Below are 21,965 nucleotides of genomic sequence, written 5' to 3'. Positions count from 1 at the left end.
TAAAAACCAAGTATTAAACCTCTTAGGCTACAATTGTTAAAATTGAACTATTTAACGCTGAATGGTTCATAATCTGAATGATTAATAGTCTCTGAATAAACTTGGTCCTAAATGAAAATAATCTATTTGATAATCATTTTAAATGAATTATATAAATTGTGTAAAGCCACCTTATTAACGTGTTACGTGAATAAAAATTTCAACATGTATGTTTGTTAAATGTTCTAGATATGATTCGAAAAGGATATTACAGAAAATTTACGTGCTTAATGTTTAAAGGGGTGTTTCAATTCTGAATGGTTTAACACTGAAGACTGAACCATTTAGGATCATATGCCATTAAGAAGTCAAAAACAAACACGCGCTAAACAATTCAATTAAGAGGTAACTGTAAGGTTTTTAGGACCCAACAATATGAGTAATTCCAAACAAATTACTCAGCCCACAAAAGATAAACGAAGACAATGATGAGAAAATTAAGAACATGATAATTAATGTGGTTATATGTAATCAAAGGTTGATTACTTTAATCTACGGACCAAACTAGAGAGATTATTTTGATAAAATTCGTGCATACATGTATGACTTTACCCTTCGGGGTTGCGAGTTGCATAGCTACAACAGTTTCCTGTTTTGATATTCTTCACCTTTCAACATCCATCAATATCCCACTTGAAGGATAATCTAAACAAACTTAAACTTCGTCAACCCAACACTTCAACAAACTAACTAAGAACGTTAAACCACTATTTACCGCCAAAATCCATTTGGGACACGCACACTCAGCACATACTTTGGATGAGTAGACTTTCGATACAAGGTCTTCAACAATTCTTGTTAGAATCGAACCATCATCTCTCTATCCCTTTAGCCGGTCGTCTTTTTTCATCAATTCATGAGAAGACCGGTTGAGGCAATGCAAAACCTCAACTTGTTTGTCGTAACCACCTTAGTAATCATATCCACGGGAGTCTTCGAACCAAGGACTTCTTCAATATTAATGTACCATCATTTATATGTTTTCGATAAAATGATACCTTAACTTAATGTGTTTCGTACGACTATGAAACACCGGATTTCTCTCAAGATGAACTGCACTTTTATTATCACAATAAAAAACGCAACAGTCTTGTCTTTTACCCAATTCACCTAAGAAGTTCTTCAACCAAATAAGTTCTTTAGAAGATTTCGCAATAGCCATGTATTTGGCCTCCGTGGTTGATAAAGGCAACACTCTTTTGTAGTCGAGACATCCAACTAACCGCTGTCTTCCCTATCTTGAAAACATACAAATAGTGTTTTCCTCCGAATCATCACATCCACTCAAATTTGCATCCGCATAACCCCTAAGTACGATATTGTTTTTAGAGAAGCACAATCTCATACTAGAAGTACCTTTCAAATACCGAAGCAACCATTTGACCGCTTCCTAATGCTCTTTTCCCTAATTAGACATATAATGACACACAACTCCCACTGAATGGGCAATATCTGGTCTCGTACAAACCATGGCATACATAACACTACCTACGGTCGATGCATAATGAATCTTTTCATCTTCGCCTTGTCTTCTTGCATTTTAGGTGATTAATTTTTCAATAACTTTATCTCGCTACCCAAAGTCATAGAACGAGCCTTTGAATTCTTCATTTTAAACCGCTTTACAACTTTCTCAATATATTTGAATTGAGACAAGTATATAGTACCTTTCCCACGATCACGCACAATACTCATTCCAAGTAATTGCCTAACACCACCAAGTTTTTTCATCTCGAACTCATGGAAAAGTAATCCCTTCAACTTGTTGATTTCGGACATGTTGGTACCCGCAAGTAACAAATGAAACGTCTCGAAACCATTTTCGAAATTTTACCCATTTTTACATAAAATTGCGTGCCGCGCATTTTCAATGCGCGTCGCGATTTAATGCATGTTTTCAAAATAATTGTGTCCCTAGACTTGGTGGCCAAGTTCTGCCCATCCGCGCGTCGCAATTTATACTAGTATTTGAAGTTAGTCACCATAAAGCCACTAAATCAATTCCAAAAGTTTCTAAGTGTTGAAAAATAACCCATTACGTGTCAATGTTGACCCAAACTTGCTCAAATGCATTTAACACTTCAAATTTAGTACCAATATCAATATCAATTCCAACATAATTAATCATCAAGTGGATTCGACGACCTGTTACAATTCAAGTGACAAATTCGACCCAATTTAAGTTTAGTACAAAAGATGGACCTGAACATGGATCTTAGGTTCACACTACCCAAGAATTTCACAAAAGACATCATCCAAAGCATATCAACCCGCAAGTAAGCAAGCTACACCACGTTCTTACCCTTATTCCTCTTTCTACTCCATGGTAGAGAAATTGTTTCCGTGAGCACATCCGGCAAAAAATAAAATAGTTGTCTTGAAAATTGTAGGATCAAATTTCCATGAGTTTTAAAGTCTGCCTGAAAATCAATTTAAGTTCTAAGAGGCAGTAAGTCGTCAATAAGTCGACGCTATTGAATATAATTATATTAATAAACTTTAATAGTAACAAACTAATAATCTTTGTATTCTTGTATAACATTATAGGCTATCGGACAGTTTTGTTAAGTGATCAACCTTGTCGTGAATCAAGTGGATATTTAACAACAAAACTTCAGTCATATCCTACAATGTCAGGTAACATATTTCTTTTTCAATTTATAATTATTATCACTTAAAATTTAATATAACTGACAGCCTATAAAATTTATGTGTAGAAAATATAAGAGTGAGAGGAAGTTTGAAGATGAATCAAGGTAGTATTAATTTGCCCCATTAAGATTTGTTATTTTATTCATCTTTTTCTGAAATTTGTTATCTTATTAACATGCTTTTAATAATTAAAACATTTTTTTAGAACAAATTCACGTACCCAATACCTATTATTCATCAATATATCCAGGATCGGACTTAACTATTAACCTCTTTAATTAAAAGATTCCTTGGATACTGTTAGGCCATAAGCCCTTTAGTATTTAATAATTAAAACTGGTTATTAGAAGGACATATTTATAAAGCTCGATCTGATGTTAATGTTAGCGGAAACTTTGGAAATATCGAATCCCAATTCTAGAAGACCTATCGAACAGTTAGTTAACCAGGGAGAAGCAGATCGCTTAATCTTCAACGTTGAACCAGAGGATTACACGACTACATTACCTCAGGTTTGGATTCTTTTTTAATATGCATCAATATATTAATCTTGATATTTAAATATTTAAATTAAATTATTCTAACGTTCCTTGTGATTTACATAAAATTACACTAATCATAATGATCTTTTAAAAATTACTCATTCGTCCAATAATAATAGTCTTGTTTTGATTTTAAAATTTTTTCTTTTCAACATTGACTTTTAATATTTTTGTTTGTATTAAATATTATTCGATAAAATCTATATCAAATGAGTAGTTTTTGAGTATATTTTTACCGGTACAACGTTTATCAAATATTATACAAGACACAAAAATAATTCAAACTCAAAGTTGAAAAGAAAATATTTTTAAAGTCAAAACAAAAGACTATTAATATGAGATAAAATGAGTATATCTATAGTCAGTGCGGTTTTCATAAAATTACACAATTCGCCCTTATCTACTAAAAATTACACTAGCTGTTCTTGACTTGCTTAAAAGTGTGTTGGTGGTCTTCGATTGACATAAAGGTGTGTTGATAGTTTCTTCTATTAACGCGCATTTTAAGTAAGTCATACACGATCAACATACACTTTAATGCAAGTCGAAGACGATTGGTGTGATTTTTAAATGATTGGTGTAAGTTAATGAAAATCGAAGGGATGATTGTCGCGCATTACATAATCACACGGGGACGATTGGTGTAATTTGCAAGAGATTAAGACGGTTGATGTATATCAATATATTCATGTTAATTTAAATTAATTAGAACTAATACTGGTTAAAGAGGAATAATATTTAAAATTACTTTTAACTAATATTAAGTAATTAATAATAATTAAAATTAAAATTAAAATTAAATTAAATTAATATTGAAACATACTTCCACCTTCATTCTAAGACAAAATTGCGCGGGATGTTTATGTGATATGTTCAAAAACCTCAGCTAGCCTAAAAGATTTTTTTTGGTTTGGAAAATCCTTGTAATATAGAATAATTGCATGGTACTTTCACCTTCATTCATTAACCGTTGTTATATCATTATTCATTAATTCCTATAATGTGGAGTGCACGTAAGGGTATTTTTGATATTTAGGTTTTTCATCTTCTTTTTTAATCACTTTCAAATATCTACCTGCAAATTGTTTTCCATCAAATCTTCCCTTCCAGCAAATGCAAGTCATTTTTTAACCACTCAACTACACTCATTTATTTTTTTTCATTAAAAATCCTCTCTCACACACACACACACACATATATATATATATATATATATATATATATATATATATATATATATATATATATATATATATATATATATATATATATAATTATATAATAGTGATTACATGATGAACCCTATCATTAATTATTATTATTTTCTTAATAAATTAAGATAATTATGGAGGATTACTCTTTGAAAAACAATGATTATGGTCGCACACCCCTAAGCAACACACTTAGGGTGTGTTTGGCATACAAGTTTCTTGGAGCTTACGAGAGTTTATAAAAACTTGAAATTATGATTTTAATAAAGTAGACATAAAAAGTAAAGTTTATGAAATCATAAACTCTTAAAAAATAAGCTACTTAAAGTAGCTTTTGAAAAAAATTGAGCTTATGAATTGAAAAATAAACTCAAACTAGTTTACAAAAAACTTATAAAAAAACAATAAGCTTCAACTAACATCTTCAAAAATAAGTTCCAGCTCTAACTTTAGCATATAAGCTTCAGCTCCAACTCCAATTAATTTATCTAAACAAACTCTTAAATTAGTATGAAATATGGGCCGAAAATTACACCAAAAATAATGGACCAATTTTTTTAATCAAGTAGTAAGCTTAATCTCCATGTGCTATGTAATTAGTTTTTTTTTTTTTTTTTTTTAATTTTCTTTCAATTAAATTGTAGTAATACACAACTGAATAATATCTTCCAATTAAATTCGGTCGAGTGAATTCAATTGTTCCAGTCCGAGAATTCCTATGTCTTAAGAGTTAAATCACGACTAAATATATCACTAAATATATCACTAGCAAACTGTATTAAGCATGTACTTTAGACCATCTTTAACACGTTGTGTATATCAATCTTTAGGACAAGTAATAAATAAAAAATAAAACAGTTAAAAAGTACAACAATGAAAGGAAAAAAAAAACCCGTAGTAAGTAGTAACGTGCGGGTGCAACCCATTCGTTACATTACACTACATATTATCAAAAAGAAGAAATGAAAGTGCTGTAAAGTTCTTTTCGTGGTTTAACACTTTCGTTTTTTTTTTTTTTTTTGGGTTTTTCGTGGTAATCTAGTTGGGTGTTAGGGGGTAATTTTTTAGTTTGTCTTTGTAGGTTGTATGGTGTGTGTTTTTTTTTTTTTTTGGGAAGTGTCGTTTAGTTTCGGGGTCCTTGCTAAGTGTTAAGGGTTGATGTTAGCCGTGTCGATTGCTGTCGTTGTATCTGCTAACTTCTAGCTAGATTTTATTAATTTAATCAGCATTTTCTTACTTTTTGAAACAAAAAAAGTGCCTTAAAGTTTGGGCACCAATGTAATATCACCTTTTTCTACACAACTTGCTTAAAGTGTTCTATATAAAATTTTCTGAATGTGTCTTTGGTTTAGCGTTCGAGTATCATTCTGTTGTGTGTGTTGACCAGGATTCAAAACAAGAACTAGCCTTCCTTTTTACACCATCAATGCTTCTTTTTCCCTTTTTTTTTTTTTTTCTTTTCTTTCATTTTCTTTTTAAAAAAAAAATATAAATCATGTTTCAATAAGAACCATAGACTTTTATTTTTTTATAAAATTTTCATATATTATCATTTGAAGAAAATGGCCCAGATTCGTCATATAGATTATCATTTGAAGAAAATGGCCCGGGTTCAGAGCTAGGCTCGGGTTAGGCTCGTATTGGACTTTGAGACTTAGTTTTACTATTCATATAATCGAACCTATTTTTTTTCTTATAAATCGGCAATTGTGGTCCAAGGTTTCATCGGGGTCTTAACTTTGCCAGAAACTTGCAATAAATATTCTTAGTGTCTCCAATCGGCTATATACAACCTTTTCAACCATCTATGACTCAACGTCCGTAAACGTGCCTAAACCTACTAACCTAGCATTGTAAAAACTTCAACAAGCTTCGATGATTGAATGAAAATGGTGTCCATGAGGATTCAAATATGAAATCTTGAATAAAAAAGTAGTTATTAGTGTATTTGAAGATCATATCTGCATCTGATTCTAAACATTGTAGGAGTATGTTGGGGAAATTGAGAAGGAACGACAGGTAGGTAGTCATCATAGTCATATGCACTTAATGATATGCTGTTTTTGTACAACTTCTAATTCAGTAAGTTAAATTGCTATTTCTTTAACACTTAATCTTACTGAAAATTTGTGTGTTTCTAGAAAATATGGAATCAGACTCCACAAAAACCAATGGGAACCGGACTAATTATAGAAAGAAAAAAAAAAGTAAACAACCACATAGTCACGGGTAAAGATAAAAGAAAGAAAATGGTAAAAGACATCTTTACTCTCACGTGCACATCATATGAGATGACTTAACGGATTTTAAAAGCCGTTAGGATTTTGGACTTCCCATGTAATGAGTAAACTACAGGGAATCCTCAAGGTTCAAATATTCTTTTGAACCCTATTAAAATATTTCTCGAGTTGAAAAGGGACAATATTTATGTTTATGATTTTCTCCATACATTATTATCACATAAGAAAGCAACGTCCACTAAAACCACAAAAGAGTTGCCGTTTTCCACTGTATTTATATAATAACGACACGTGGACGCTCGTACGATCAAGTAGTAAGCGAATAGATAATCAATCATCAACACATAATGAAAATCAGCCAACGTGGCCGTTTCGCCTCCAATAAAAATTCTCACACAAAATTCCAAAAAACAAATACGAGTAGAAAATTCCTAAAATAATAAAATGATACCGTTTTTGCTACGAGTGTATAAATATAAAATTACACAACACACTTTCATTTCATTTCAATTATTTATTATTTATTTACTGGTAATAAATTCATTCCGAAACAAACAAAACAAAACAGATGGGAACAACCACCGCAACGGAGGCGGAGATCGGCGGAGGTCCGGTAGTGGTAAACCCTAAGCCGAAGAAAGGCCTTAGTTCAAAAGCAGTTGATTGGTTAGAGAAACTTGTAGTGAAGCTAATGTACGATTCGTCGCAACCTCATCACTGGCTTTTAGGTAATTTTGCTCCTGTTGATGAATCTCCTCCTTGCAAAGATCTCGATGTTATCGGTCACCTACCGGTTAGTTTCTCCCCTTTTTTTGATGTATATCAGTATATCTATATCTATATCTGTATCTGTATCTGTATCTGTATAGTATGAGTATGAGTAGTACTCGTAGTATTAAAGACCAGGTATACAATTTATTCTTAATATATACTCCGTGTTAATTAATAATATTTTGAATTACGTAAATTATACGAGTACTAATTATGTCTATTTTATATATTAAATTAATATATAAGTAGAGTTTGATTGTTTAAAATTAATATATAAGTAGAGTTTGATTGTTTAAAGTAATATTATATTTGATAGATTAATAAATTAAATGTTGAATCTGATTGGTTAATTGATTTATTTGTTATATAAGTCTTATTATCGATGTTATCTTCTGTTTGAATGTATGTTGTTAGCATATTTGTGTTGTGGATGTCGAATTGCACTTGAATTTTGATAAATTTGCTCTGATATATGTAAGTTTTAAATATTTGTGTTATCTTCTGCTTAATTATTACTCCGTAGTTGCTAGCATATATGTGTCTGAATGTTGAGACTTATTCTTTTATATTTCGCAAGTTATCATTGCCAGAGAATTTTATTATTGGCGTTTTTTTTAACACGGTTGATAGCAACTTAGTTTCTCAGTGTCTTTATGCTGAATTGTAATATAATTTCGATAACTGTCTGACCTATAAATGAATTTGGCATAAGAAGGCTAGTGTTTCCTTATCGTCTAATGCCAAATTGTGTTATTTCTTATCTTAATATCTTAGTGTGTACATTTTAATTTTGTGTTGCTTATATTAATTTCGTATTTGTAATGATAGGAGTGCTTGAATGGCGAGTTCGTTAGAGTGGGTCCCAATCCAAAGTTTGCTCCTGTGGCTGGATATCACTGGTATATCTTTTCTCTTGGTCAAGTGGTTTTTGTGTTAAAATAATAAAACAGTTTACATTTCTTATGGTTAATTATTATCTTTCTGTTACAGAAAGCCAAATTCCTGCAACTAACTTATTCTGTTATATGTGTGCAGGTTTGATGGAGATGGGTACGTGTAATTTGTTCCTTGATCTATAGTTGTATATTTTTATTGTGCATCATGTGCAGTCGCTGTAAAGTAGCTCAAAAAAAGCCTGGAACACTTCAAATGTTTATTAAATGGAATTTATAAATGATTACAAATTGCTTAACCCTGCAGTATGATCCATGGCTTGCGCATCAAAGATGGAAAAGCTACTTATCTCTCTCGTTATGTGAAAACATCTCGTTTGGAACAAGAGGAATATTTTGGAGGAGCTAAATTTATGAAGGTATATCTCTAAGACTGTTAGCCAAACGCCCAAACATCTTTACTGTTTTATGCATGCTCAACATATTATGCTACAGATATTATCAGTTGTAAGCTATTTTGTAGGTCATATGAAATGCGTTTCTATATTATTGTATGTATGGATTTTGTAGAAGTATTGTTGATGCTGATTATTCATTCAATTACAGTGAAGGAAGATTGAAGTCAATAACTCAAGAAGTTCACTATGATATATATGTTTATCTTTCTGAGCATTTTGTTATCTTCATGCGCTAGTTGTTGCACAGGTTTACATTATGGACCTAGTTACAATTTGCTTATTGTAATTTTCAGATTGGAGATCTTAAAGGTTTTTTTGGATTAGTGATGGTCCATATGCAAATGCTTAGATCCAAGTTGAACGTGCTAGACCTTTCATATGGCCAAGGGACAGGTTAATTGATGAATTCCTCTTCAATATTATACTTGTTCTTGTACGGCATTTGCATAGTTATATTCAAACAAGTTTGTTACCAGTTCCAAAATAGTTTTCTTTCGGTGCAGTTAAACCTTAAAACTAACTATTCCGATTATTTTATTCTAGGCAACACGGCTCTCATATATCATCATGGAAAGCTCTTGGCACTCTCAGAAGGAGATAAACCATGTAAATGTTTTACACATGTTGACCATAAACACGTGAAGATTAATCCTTTTAATATATTTAAACTATCTTATAATTAAGTGATATACATGATAGATCCTCTTTTTGACATTTTTCAGATGCTATTAAAGTTTTGGAGGATGGTGACCTGCAAACTTTGGGCTTGATGGATTATGATAAGAGACTTTCTCACACTTTCACTGCTCATCCAAAAGTTGATCCAATTACGGGTAAAACCCTGTCGCTACCAACCGTGCTGTTATATTTATCTAATAGTATCATTTATAACACTATATTTACTTTCAGGTGAGATGTTTGCATTTGGTTATTCACAAGCACCACCATATGTCACGTATCGAGTGATTTCAAAGGATGGTGTCATGAATGATCCTGTGCCAATCACTATACCAGAACCAATAATGATGCACGACTTTGCAATTACGGAGAATTATGCAATCTTCATGGATCTACCTTTGTACTTCAGACCAAAAGTATGTGAACTATAACTTTTTTGTCACTCTTTAAATTAAAATTGGACATTGCTAACCATAGCCCTCACGGCTATAGTTAAACCTTCTATAAATTTATTTGCGAACTAACCTAAATTAATTGTGAAATGTTAACATTCTTTCAATACTCGCATTTTCTTTTATAAATATGTTAGGATTGTTTATCCATGGAAATTATGAGTTTTAATATTGGAAACTCTAAATAAAGACGGCTTATCATAGCCCTAATGACTACCAAACATTTTCCTTTGTGTGTATTTATTGAAAAAGCTCCCCTTATAAAGTTAAGAAACGATTCCTCAAGAACCATCACAAGATAGCCTGGTGGTTGACGTTTTGATATCCTCGAAAAAAGGTCTTGGGTTGAAACTTCAGTAGCATAAATCTTGGGGAAAGGATTGAAAATGGTCATGGTATAACCCGGTTAGGCCGCTTATACCTGAGTAAAAAACTCGCCCTCTTCGGGGTAGATCTGAACGGGTAAAACTTCCTCTGTTTACCCGTTTATCTTCAAAAATTTGTAATTTGGAGGGTTAATGGCATGAATGTTACCAAACTCTGGTATGACTTGTATTTTGGATGCATGCTAGATAGTAACATCTTATTTTTATATAATTTGATTTCCCAAGTAACCAATTTTTAGCCTTTTATGGTCAGAATTTACTCGCATCATTATTCTCATCTTATCTTTTCTCGGTGTTGCAAAACTCGGCCGAGTACTCGGGGAGAAATCGGCAGATCGGAGGAAACGAGAAATTGGCCACAAACTCGGTCAAAACTCGGTCAACCTTGGTCAACTCAGTCAACGCAGTTCAAACCTGCAAAATTTTCAATTTTAATTTTTTTTTTGTTTCTCACCTTTTTCATATTCTTGGGGTCTAGAAAATGAATTTTGATGGCTGAATTTGGAAGTTATTTGCCGGAATTTGAGTTAACGAAGAAAAGGTTAAGGAAGAAAGAGTTAAAAATATAAATAAATGGGATGAGAATAACACATATGAGCTCTATAAGTTAATAAATAATATTGTAAACTTAAATATATATAAAATATACTAAAAAAACTAAAAATTCAACGAAAGTCAACATCCGAGTTCTCCCCCAAGTCGCCGAGAACTCCTCGAAAACCTCCTGCCGAGTTCTCCCCGAGTCGCGAGTTTTACAACCTTGCCTTTTCTTAAATTCTATTAATTAGATACCTACATTATATCTTTAGACCTAAGTACATTATCTTTTTAATCAGTTAGCTTGAATATATTTACCATGAAAATAACTGGTGTTCACATTAGATCTTATTCTACGTTGCTACCCTTAGGATATGGTCAAGGAGAAAAAGTTAATTTTTACATTTGATGCAACAAAAAAAGCTCGATTTGGTATCCTTCCACGGTATGCAAAGAACGAACTCCAGATAAAATGGTTCGAGCTTCCAAATTGCTTCATCTTTCACAATGGTGAGTCTTCTTTCATTTGTTGCCTTTCCTGATTTATCGGATCATTTTCTGAAAAAATCCTTCCTTCATTTAATAAGTTCTTACAATGGCAAGTATTGACAATCTTTTTTTTTTCTTTTGATATTTTTTGAATTCTAATGTATGCCCTTTACACCCTCTTACTTTACCAGCCAATGCATGGGAGGAAGGAGATGAAGTTGTTCTGGTTACATGTCGCCTTCAGAATCCAAATTTGGAGATGGTTGGTGGCGGTGTTAAAGAGAAGCTTGAAAATTTTGCAAATGAGCTGTAAGATCCTTATCCTTTATCGTTATCAAGAGGTTAAGAAGCGTTTAGCTTCTTAATAAAGATAATTATTTTCTAATTAAAATTCCATTATTCAGGTATGAGATGAGATTCAACATGGAAACTGGTCTTGCTTCTCAGAAAAAGTTATCAGAGTCTGCGGTTGATTTTCCAAGGGTCAACGAGTCCTACACCGGAAGGTAAATTAATTATTATTATTACTGTTTTCCTAATTAATGTTGAGTGAAATATATATATTTGAGTGCCGGATTTCCGATATTTATCTTTTTTATTATTTTACGTGTCAGGAAACAACGATTTGTGTATGCGACTAGGCTTGACAGCATTGCAAAGGTTACCGGAATTGTTAAATTTGATTTACATGCGGAACCCGAGGCTGGAAAAACAAAAATTGAAGTTGGAGGAAACGTTCAAGGCATATACGATCTTGGGCCTGGTAGATATGGTTCAGAGGCAATTTTTGTTCCTCGAGTACCTGGAGTTGATTCTGAAGAAGATGATGGCTACTTGATCTTCTTTACACATGATGAAAACACGGGGTATATAACTCTGACGATTCATTATCTTTATCTTATAATATATTAACAAGTATTTAAAATGTAATCATTTTTTATGTTTATATAATTTCAATGTGCAGGAAATCATCAGTAACAGTTATAGATGCCAGAACAATGTCTCCTGATCCAGTTGCAGTTGTTCCGTTGCCCCATAGAGTTCCATACGGTTTTCATGCTTTCTTTGTGACAGAGGTCAGTGAATTAAGTTTCTTCTCAGTATCGTCCTCTTTGGCACCGTTAAAATGTATGAATTAAGTTTCTTATACTATTAATATAAGGGTAAAATCGACCCTTGGGCGGACCCTACCGACCCGTCCCAAGGCCAACATGGGAGCTGATGATCGCGTAACGCATGATTAAAGGGATATAGGCTAGAATTGTACCCATGACCTGCGCTTTATGTTGCATGTCCAATAACCACTAATCTACCATCACGGGGACGATTTCTTATACTATTAATAATGAAGATTTGGGGTAGTTTGAATTATGTCATACCTTCTAATCTAAATACTACGTACTCCCTCCGTCCCAAAAAACTGTCCCATTTGACTTTTCAAAGTCTTTTTCCTTTAACTTTCACTTTCAATTGTTTTATTTGTATTATAAAATACTTCACAAAAGTTATACCAATGAAAAATACATTTAAAACTCAATCCATTCATATAATTTTCATCAAATATTATATCATACAAACAAAATTATTTAAGGTCAAAGTTGATAAGAGATTGAATGACCTCAAAGTTAAACTGGAATAGTTTGTTTTGGGATGGAGCATTAATTAAAGCTGAAGGTTCCTATACTAACCTCGTTTGCTTATACGTGAACAAAGGTATACACGAGAAAATATATATTTGTTCAGTGGTGACTAAAATTAGAAAATCATATTCCAGACCCTCGATGCACTTGTGTCTGAATACTCTCAAGTTTATATGTTATTTAGTGTTAGATGGCACTTCTGTTATAGGTTCAGTAGCAACTGAAGTTGATTATTATACTTATGTCATAAACAAGTTTGGCATATGATATGAGTGCGTTAGCAACGCTATATAGAAGTAGTTGACACTTGGACTAATGCCCCAAATACTGTCAGTTTCAATGCCTTCACTATGACAGAGTTCGTTAATGTAGTCAAATAGCTCCTTTAATCCTCATATACGAAACCTTGTTTTGATGATTTCAACGCTATTTCTCCCGGTGATTTTGTGATAATATAATTGTGATTTTTGAACAGGAACAAATTCTCGAACAAGCTAACTTCTGAGTCTTTGCGAGGTCAATAGAAGTGGCTGCACATGTGTATGATAAAGTGTAGTAAAAGTTCGATCTGCAATGTATACTCGTCGGTAATATGAATCCAGTGTATTGACATTGCTACTCTACGTAATATACAATATATATATACTATGGAATTAGTATATTTGAGTCGTGTGCCTCGTTTGTTTTTCTTCTTACGTGGTTATATTGGATCTCAAAACACAGAGAAAAGTTTACCTTACGTGTACAAATGAGTGAATATCTTTTTACTATTCAAAAGGTACAAAGTTCACAGGAAGTTAACTATTTAAGGAGTTTATTTATGGTGAAAAAAGCAATTGGAAATCGATTGCAATACCAAAATAAGCGGAAAGACATCTATTCCAAGAAATTTAAGAATTTCCTTTATTTCTAGCCCCCTTGCGATCTCACTTACATCAACTCTAATTCCATTGATATAGATAATACCAGTTTAACTCTATATTAATCTAGGAATATAAAAGTAAGTTTATGAAATAAAAGTTTACATGGATCAATAAAAGTGTATGAGGATCACCTCCCTATATCTATACATCAAGGGTATTAAAAATTTTTATTTCTTTTAAATTTAAATGTGGACTTAGACCAGCGGCGTGCGTTCAGAGGGTGTGCGAGTGGGGTAATCACACATGGCCCAATATTTTGAAAGAGTTCAAAATTTTGAAAAACGGATCATTTTATAAAACGTGATAAAAAACGGAGGCGTGTAATCACGTATTTGTATTAAACGGACACGAAAACTGCAATATTTGATAAAATGTGATGATGAAGATGTTGAAAAAATTAATTTTTATGATGACCCATTTTATATTATGGCCTTCAAAAGTAATTCAAAAGTAATGAAAGGACCGTAACCTTAGACTGGGGAGGATGAAAGTATTTTTTTTTTTTTTATTTGTTGAAACAAAAAAATTAACACTTTCATTCGAGAACAAAAAAATGTGTGGACATGGAGGTGTGTTGGTTGGTAAATTTTAGCAATAGCAATCTCTGTTAATAAAGCCGCAACAGTTGTAGTGCCTACATGGCCATAAACCCTAACACAGTCAAACAAACCAAACCCTAGCCACTTTATCGCCCCCGCCTCCGCCGCTGCAGAGTCGATAATAGAAGCGGAATCAACTTTCTTTAATTTCGATTTTGTCATTTACATGCTTCGGTAATGTAATCTAAACCTATAATTAACTCATCTGTATAACATTCACCTGTTATTATACCCTGTAAATCAGAAATCATAACTATTTTATGTCGGTCATTGATGTTGCAACTTAGATGTACAACGATTTATTCATCATAAAACTTAAGGATCTATTTTGTTTATTGTGCAGCGTTAAAATTGTGTATATTCTAAAGCCCTGTGATGAAACATTTAGTAATCTGAATATGTGCATGTAAGTTGCAAATGTGGTGCTCCCTTATAAGCTGCTTTGCTTATAAGGTTGAGGAACCATGACTACATGTCAGGCTGATACTAGGCATTCTGAGGGATATATATATATATATTACATTATCATCACTTAAGTGTATCTTGAAATATTTTCATCTTTATGATATTGGTAATTAAAAAGTTTACATTTTGTCATATATTGATAACTGTTCTTCAGAAAGAATTTTATTAACATCATGTTTTAGAATATACATGTTGTTGAAACACTATTGCAGCCACTTTACCACTACAACAAGGCTTCATCGTCGTTAAAATATGGTTAATATATTGCTTGTAATTATCTGCAGATAGATTGATTACACTGCATAACCATGTACGCAGTCTGCGAAGCTGCATATGTTTCATTCCCTGATGCATATTTTTAGAGTTGTATTACTTGCTGCTGATTGCGTTTGATAACTTAAAGTTAAATGTCGTATTTTTCAAGGTATGATCAGACTACTTAATTTTACTTTTACTTGTTGGGCTACTTACCTTAACCCTAGAAGTAAACCATGCATTGAGCTTTTCAAAAACACTGCTGCAGCTTCAATATGGTTAGGGCTTATGCTCTTTACGCAGTTAGAGCACACATTTTGCAGAATATAGCCAACACAAATGCTGAAGGTTGAACATATCAAACATTTCACTCGTGTTGCCTTTGGTTGAATAGAAATGGCCATGGCGTTTTAATGCAATTGACGATTAGATTGAAAGTACCATTCATTATTTTTTACTGCAAGTCAAAGTAGGCAAGTAACACTGTTTCTTCATCTGGGGATTTTGTTGGTGACTGAATCAGGTAAGTTGAGATTAACAATATCGGCGATTACTTGTAGAATAAACAAAAAATGAAAACATAGATTTTATTTCTGTTTAATCTCGTTACTGCAATTTTCGTATAGCGACTAATGTGTGCTTTTACAAGATAGAATTGATATGTAGCCAACGGGGGTCGAACTCCTGACCTCCCCCAAAGGAGGCAGGCCATCAACCGCTGGACCACATCACAACTTCTTTTGCTTGTATATTTTATCATGATTATATTGCTATTTCACCATTATTTACACCTCTAATTAACTTTTATTATCATCATCCATTAAAAAAGAAAGAACAGTTATATATACCAATATGAGTTTACCTTGATCCATAAGGCTGTGATCATCACTCTTTCAGCAAGATCCCGGTTTTCCTAAAAATAAATATAAGTTTTTCATATGCTCACATATAAAGATAAATATAGTTGAAACTTGAAGTTTTTTATATGCTCACAAACGCAGCACATATGTTAGGACATTGACAGATTGACGAAGTTTAGTCTTTGTATTATCACTTCTGTAATTTAATACAGAGTAATTCACTATATATGTTATTGCATAGGTTGCATGTCATCCTAGGATAGCAGCTAACATAAGTGGTAAAATGGGTGGGTTATGGATTGGGTACCAAGTCAAGACGCTTTTCAAGTCCATATGAGTAGTTTTGTTGGTGAAGTCCATATGAACGGTGGTTTAGAAGCCTTATGTACGTTCCTTAGTATACAATGTGGACCACTTTCCACTTGTTTGACCCAAAAGTTCTTTTTTGATTTTCTTGTCGATTTAGACATAATTATATTACATAAATCGAGACATACAAAAGTAAATGGTTTGAAATATACCTTTGCAAGATTCCTAAGAAATATCTTCCCATCTGCAGGATCATTTTTGGCAATGGAACTGAAAAATCAAGAACAAGAAATTAACCAAAACAAGTTTAGAAAGAATATTCTGCATAAAAGTGAGTTAGATTGGTTTCACTTGCTTGTGCAGCCAGATATACTGTGGAGGATTCATCTCACAGAGTTGATAAAGAACAGTTCTAACTGCTTTTGCAGTGAAACAATTGGCAGTTCCTGCACTTAAACGACTATTTTCTTGCAAGAATTACAGAAAACTAAAATAATTTAACTACCAAAAGGTGCAAGGAAACAGAAAGAAATAAGAGTTACCATTTTAACGTCGTTAAAAACCTCTTTGTATGCCCACCAAGTTCGCTAACAATATGCAATTTACTGGGAGTTTGCTGATGGTGATTCATGAAAGAAATATTCAATTTACTGGGAGTTTGCTGATGGTGATTCATGAAAGATAAATAGACCTTCTTGCATCCCATTCATCATCCAAGAAAGAGCTACTTATGGTGTGTTTGCTTACCTCTTAATTGAATGGTTGAACGCTAAACCATTCACTGCGTTTGTTTCTTACCTCTTAATGACATATGATGCTGAATGGTTCATTTGGTGTATACTCTCTTAACTATTAAGCACATAAATTTTCCGTAATATCCTCCTCACCTTATTTTGGGTTCGCAGAGGAAACCTCCTTAGAGACAACCACATTGAGTCCCCACTAGCGAGTAAAGCCTTTTGGTGACGAGCCCTCGAGCGACGAGACCCGTAACCGGGTGAGTTGCGCATAGTGGCGCCCCCTTCGGTCAATAGCCCATTTTTTATTCGATTTTGGGCGTTAGCAAGATTCGAACTTGGGTTTCCTGCTTTACGGAGAACTCGGTGGCTAGTGGGCTATGCCCAAGTGGTTATATCCTTCTCACTTAACAAACAAGTATATTTTTCTTATTAGTGGAACATATTAATAAGTTAATATTATTCAATTCATATGTTCATTTAAAATAATTATAAAACAGTTTATTTTCATTTTTCTTCAGCAGCTACATTAATAAATTTAGGGTATCTACTTCGTCTTATCCCCCAAGTCTGTTTTCTTTGGTCCAAATTGATATCAGATAAAAATATATAAAAACTAGAAAAATTGTATACTGTTATGATAATAATAATAATTGTGCAAGTATGGATAGTCAATTTTGGTACAATTTTATAGTCAACTTGGGGTCACTTCCATAGTATCTTTTTGTAGTATAAATACCCATGAATTATGCTTGTAAAGATGTACCATTTTCTCACACTTACAAAGTGTTTCTTTCTTTCTCTCCATTATCATCTTTATTCTTACACTTCATTATTAGTATTCTTAATCAAGAATCAAATCACTAAAGGTAGTTATAAGCCTACTGAATTATAACATCAAGAATCAAACCACTAAAGGTAGTTATAAGCCTACTGAATTATAACACGTTATCAGCACGATAATCTTAATACTAATTATGGTTGGCTCTGCCACCTAAATGATATATGGTCGGTTATACCACCTGAATAATATATGGTCGACACTGTCGTCTAATTATCATTTATGTTACTAACATTTATATTTCAATTATCTAACATTTATATGGCCGACACTGTCGCCTAATTATCATTTATGTTACTAACATTTATATTTCTATTATCTAACATTTATATGGCCGACACTGTCGCCTAATTATCATTTATGTTTACTAATATTTATATTTATGTTATCTAACATTTATATGGCCGACACTGTCGCCTAATTATCATTTATGTTACTAACATTTATATTTCTATTATCTAACATTTATATGGCCGACACTATCGCCTAATTATCATTTATGTTACTAACATTTATATTTCTATTATCTAACATTTATATGGCCGACACTGTCGCCTAATTATCATTTATGTTTACTAATATTTATATTTATGTTATATAACATTTATTAATGATTGCTTACATATGGTCGACACTGTCACCTACTTATCATTTATGTTATATTAAATTTATGTTTAATTTTTATATACTTATGAATATAAAGTGACTATAATTTATCATGTTGTTTGTTTTAATAGAAAATGTCGAATCTGGAAAAGCTTAAATTTACTCCTTTAGAATCAACTGGAAACAACTACATGCCATGGGTTATAAAAGTAAAAATGCATCTTAAATCAATGGGCATTCTTGAAGCCATAAATGAAAACAACAATTGTTCTGAAAAAGAACAAGCAACGGCATGTTGCTTTATTCATCAACATATTGATGAATGCTTACAAAATAATTATGTGACTGTAGAAGATCCCCATGTTTTATGGGAAGGTCTCAAAAGCAGATTCAATAATCAAAGAGAAATTTTACTTCCAGCTGCTATGGAACAATGGAGAACATTAAGGTTCCAAGACTTTAAGAAAGTAAATGAATATAGCTCAGCTCTGTATAATACATGTTCACAACTTAAATTCTGTGGACATGAAATAAGTGATGCGGACATGATGGAGAAAACTTTCTCCACAATGAATGCTGCAAACATCACAGTGCAAAGAAATTTGAGAATGCTAAAGTTCAAAACATATCCTGAACTTAATTCATATCTCTTAGTTGCAGAGCAAAATGATGAGCTATTAATGAAAAATCAGCAATCCCGTCCTACTGGTACACTTGCAATCCCTGAAGCAAATACTGCAAATAATTATAAACAGGGACAAGGACGCGGGCAAGGTCGTGGTTATAATAACCATCACCATCATCATGCCAAAAGCCATAACTATGGTAGAAACCATCCTTATGGTAATGGTAATGGGCGAGGACGTGGTCGTGGTCGTGGCCGTGGTGGTCAAAGAAATAATAATCCACGAAAATATAAATATCAACCACAAAACAAGCCCACTAAACAAGATGTTGAAGAAAATTCTTCTAAAAATTCTGAAGAATCTTGCTACAGATGTGGTAGAATGGGCCACTGGGCTAATACTTGCCGAACATCTAAACATCTTGTTAAGATGTATCAGGATTCGCTGAAAGGTAAAGAAAAGGAAGTAAATTTTGTGGATAATATTGATCCAACAGTCACTGAGAAACCATCTGATTTATATGAAGATTTCTTGAATGTTTAAGTTGTGTGTCTTTTGAAAAATAAACGATTTAATATCGTCTGTCTTTGTCATTATGTTTGCTAAATGTTTCAGTACTATCTATTTGCGTTTAAAATATTGTGTAATATTAATGTACTCACTATTTATTTCTTATATATGAAGTTCAATATGAATTTTGCTGGAATACAACATCAATCAAGTGGTGGAGATCTCTGTATAGCAGACAGTGGAACTACACACACTATACTTAAATCCGAGAAATATTTTATTGATCTAAAACCAACGGAAGGAACTATACATACAATATCAGGACCTGCTAACTTGATAAAAGGGATAGGAAAGGCAAATTTCATACTACCAAATGGTACAAAATTTTTAATAAATGATGCCTTATTTTCTCCCAAGTCAAGCAGAAATTTATTGAGTTTCTCCGACATATACCTTAACGGGTATGATTATCAGTCAGTGACAACAGAAAATGAGAAATATTTAAGTATCACTGACAAGAGTCATGTGGTTGAAAAACTGCCAAGACTTAGTTCTGGATTACATTATACACATATAAATGTACCAGAAATACATATGGTAGTTAACGAAAAATATATTGATCCTGGTGTATTAAGTTTATGGCATAACAGATTAGGCCATCCAGGATCAACAATGATGAAAAGGATTATTGAATGTACTCATGGACATCCATTAAAGGATAGAAAAATCCATCATGATACAATGGTTCCATGTACATCTTGCTCTCTTGGAAAATTGATAACTAGACCCTCACCACTTAAGGTTGAGAAAGAATCACCAATGTTTCTTGAAAGAATTCAAGGTGATATATGTGGACCAATTCATCCACCATGTGGACCATTTAGATATTTCATGGTTCTAATAGACGCATCTAGCAGATGGTCTCATGTTTGTCTGTTATCAAGCCGTAATGTGGCATTTGCAAAATTTCTTGCCCAAATTATTAAATTGAGAGCTCATTTTCCTGATTACACCATTAAAAGGGTGAGACTTGATAATGCTGGTGAATTTACATCTCAAGCATTTAATGACTATTGCATGTCTATAGGAATTGTTGTTGAACATTCTGTTGCTCATGTGCATACACAAAATGGTTTAGCCGAGTCATTGATTAAACGTTTACAGTTAATCGCTAGACCATTGATAATGAGAACAAAACTCCCTGTATCTATATGGGGTCATGCAATTTTACATGCTGCTGCATTGATTCGCATCAGACCAAGTGCAAGTCATAAATATTCCCCCCTACAACTTGCTTTTGGTCAAGAGCCAAATATTTCCCACCATTAGAACATTTGATTGTGCAATATATGTTCTAGTTGCACAACCATAACACACTAAAATGGGTCCTCAAAGGAGGATGGGGATATATATATTAAATATGAAACATCTTCAATTATAAGATATATTGAACCTATAACGGGTGATGTTTTTACAGCACGTTTTGCTGATTATCAATGTTCCCTAGATTAGGGGGAGAAATGAAAAATAAAGAAAAATATGTTTCATGGTGTGAACATAAATTAATGTATCTTGATCATCGCACAAAAGAATGCGAAAAGAAAGTTAAAAAATAATGCATATGCAAGAACTTGCAAATAAATTACTTGATGCATTTACAGATACAAAAAGGGTGACTAAATCATATATACCAGCAGTAAATGCTTCAGCTAGAATTGAAATTCTAAAAGCTGGAAATGTCACTCATGAGTCTTTGTCACGCCTGAAACGTGGGAGACCAATTGGTTCCAAAGATAAAAAAATCCCTGAAAAGAAAAATCAGCTGATAATGAGATAAAAGAAAGTGTTCAAGAAGAACCACAAATCAATATTCCTTCTGCAGAGGATATTGATAAATGTAAATACATAAATTGCAATAAATTATGCAATAATATGAAATCGAAATGGAATGACAAATATTGATGAGAATTTTTCATATAATGACATCATGAATAAAGATGATGAGCTGGAACCAAAATCTGTCATTGAATGTCAAAATAGATATGACTATATACGAGCTGAATTAGAATTGCTCAATAAAAGAAAAGTTTTCGGATAAATCATTTTCACTTTTAAAGATGTGAAACGTATGGGACACAAATGAATTTTTATACGAAAAAGAAATGAGAAATAAAGTTACAAGGTATAAAGCAAGACTTGTAGCTCAAAGTTTTTCTCAAAGACCAGGAATTGATTATGAGAAAACT

General features: G+C 32.7%; 1 protein-coding gene across 1 annotated transcript; it reads left to right on the top strand.

Annotated features, from left to right (window-relative positions):
• Positions 1 to 7,190: 7,190 nt before the first annotated feature.
• LOC139862766 (carotenoid 9,10(9',10')-cleavage dioxygenase 1) lies at positions 7,191 to 13,649 on the top strand. The gene is made up of 14 exons (XM_071851396.1): positions 7,191 to 7,477; positions 8,284 to 8,354; positions 8,491 to 8,505; positions 8,656 to 8,767; positions 9,100 to 9,199; positions 9,350 to 9,412; positions 9,529 to 9,639; positions 9,716 to 9,900; positions 11,231 to 11,369; positions 11,540 to 11,657; positions 11,753 to 11,854; positions 11,963 to 12,214; positions 12,313 to 12,424; positions 13,464 to 13,649. The coding sequence occupies exons 1-14, from the start codon at positions 7,253 to 7,255 to the stop codon at positions 13,491 to 13,493; spliced, it is 1,635 nt and encodes a 544-aa protein (XP_071707497.1). The 5' UTR covers positions 7,191 to 7,252; the 3' UTR covers positions 13,494 to 13,649.
• Positions 13,650 to 21,965: the final 8,316 nt, after the last annotated feature.

Source organism: Rutidosis leptorrhynchoides, chromosome 8 (genome assembly GCF_046630445.1).
Source record: "Rutidosis leptorrhynchoides isolate AG116_Rl617_1_P2 chromosome 8, CSIRO_AGI_Rlap_v1, whole genome shotgun sequence".
NCBI classification, from domain to species: Eukaryota; Viridiplantae; Streptophyta; class Magnoliopsida; order Asterales; family Asteraceae; genus Rutidosis; species Rutidosis leptorrhynchoides.
The sequence above is the reverse complement of the archived record's forward strand: the minus strand, read 5'-3'. Positions and strand labels throughout refer to the sequence as shown.

Coding starts and splice junctions, on each gene's coding strand:
- LOC139862766 (XM_071851396.1), top strand. CDS start 7,253: ATGGGAACAACCACCGCAACGGAGGCGGAGATCGGCGGAGGTCCGGTA. Junction 8,768..9,099: donor GAGGAGCTAAATTTATGAAG/GTATATCTCTAA, acceptor TGTAATTTTCAG/ATTGGAGATCTTAAAGGTTT. Junction 9,901..11,230: donor CTTTGTACTTCAGACCAAAA/GTATGTGAACTA, acceptor TGCTACCCTTAG/GATATGGTCAAGGAGAAAAA.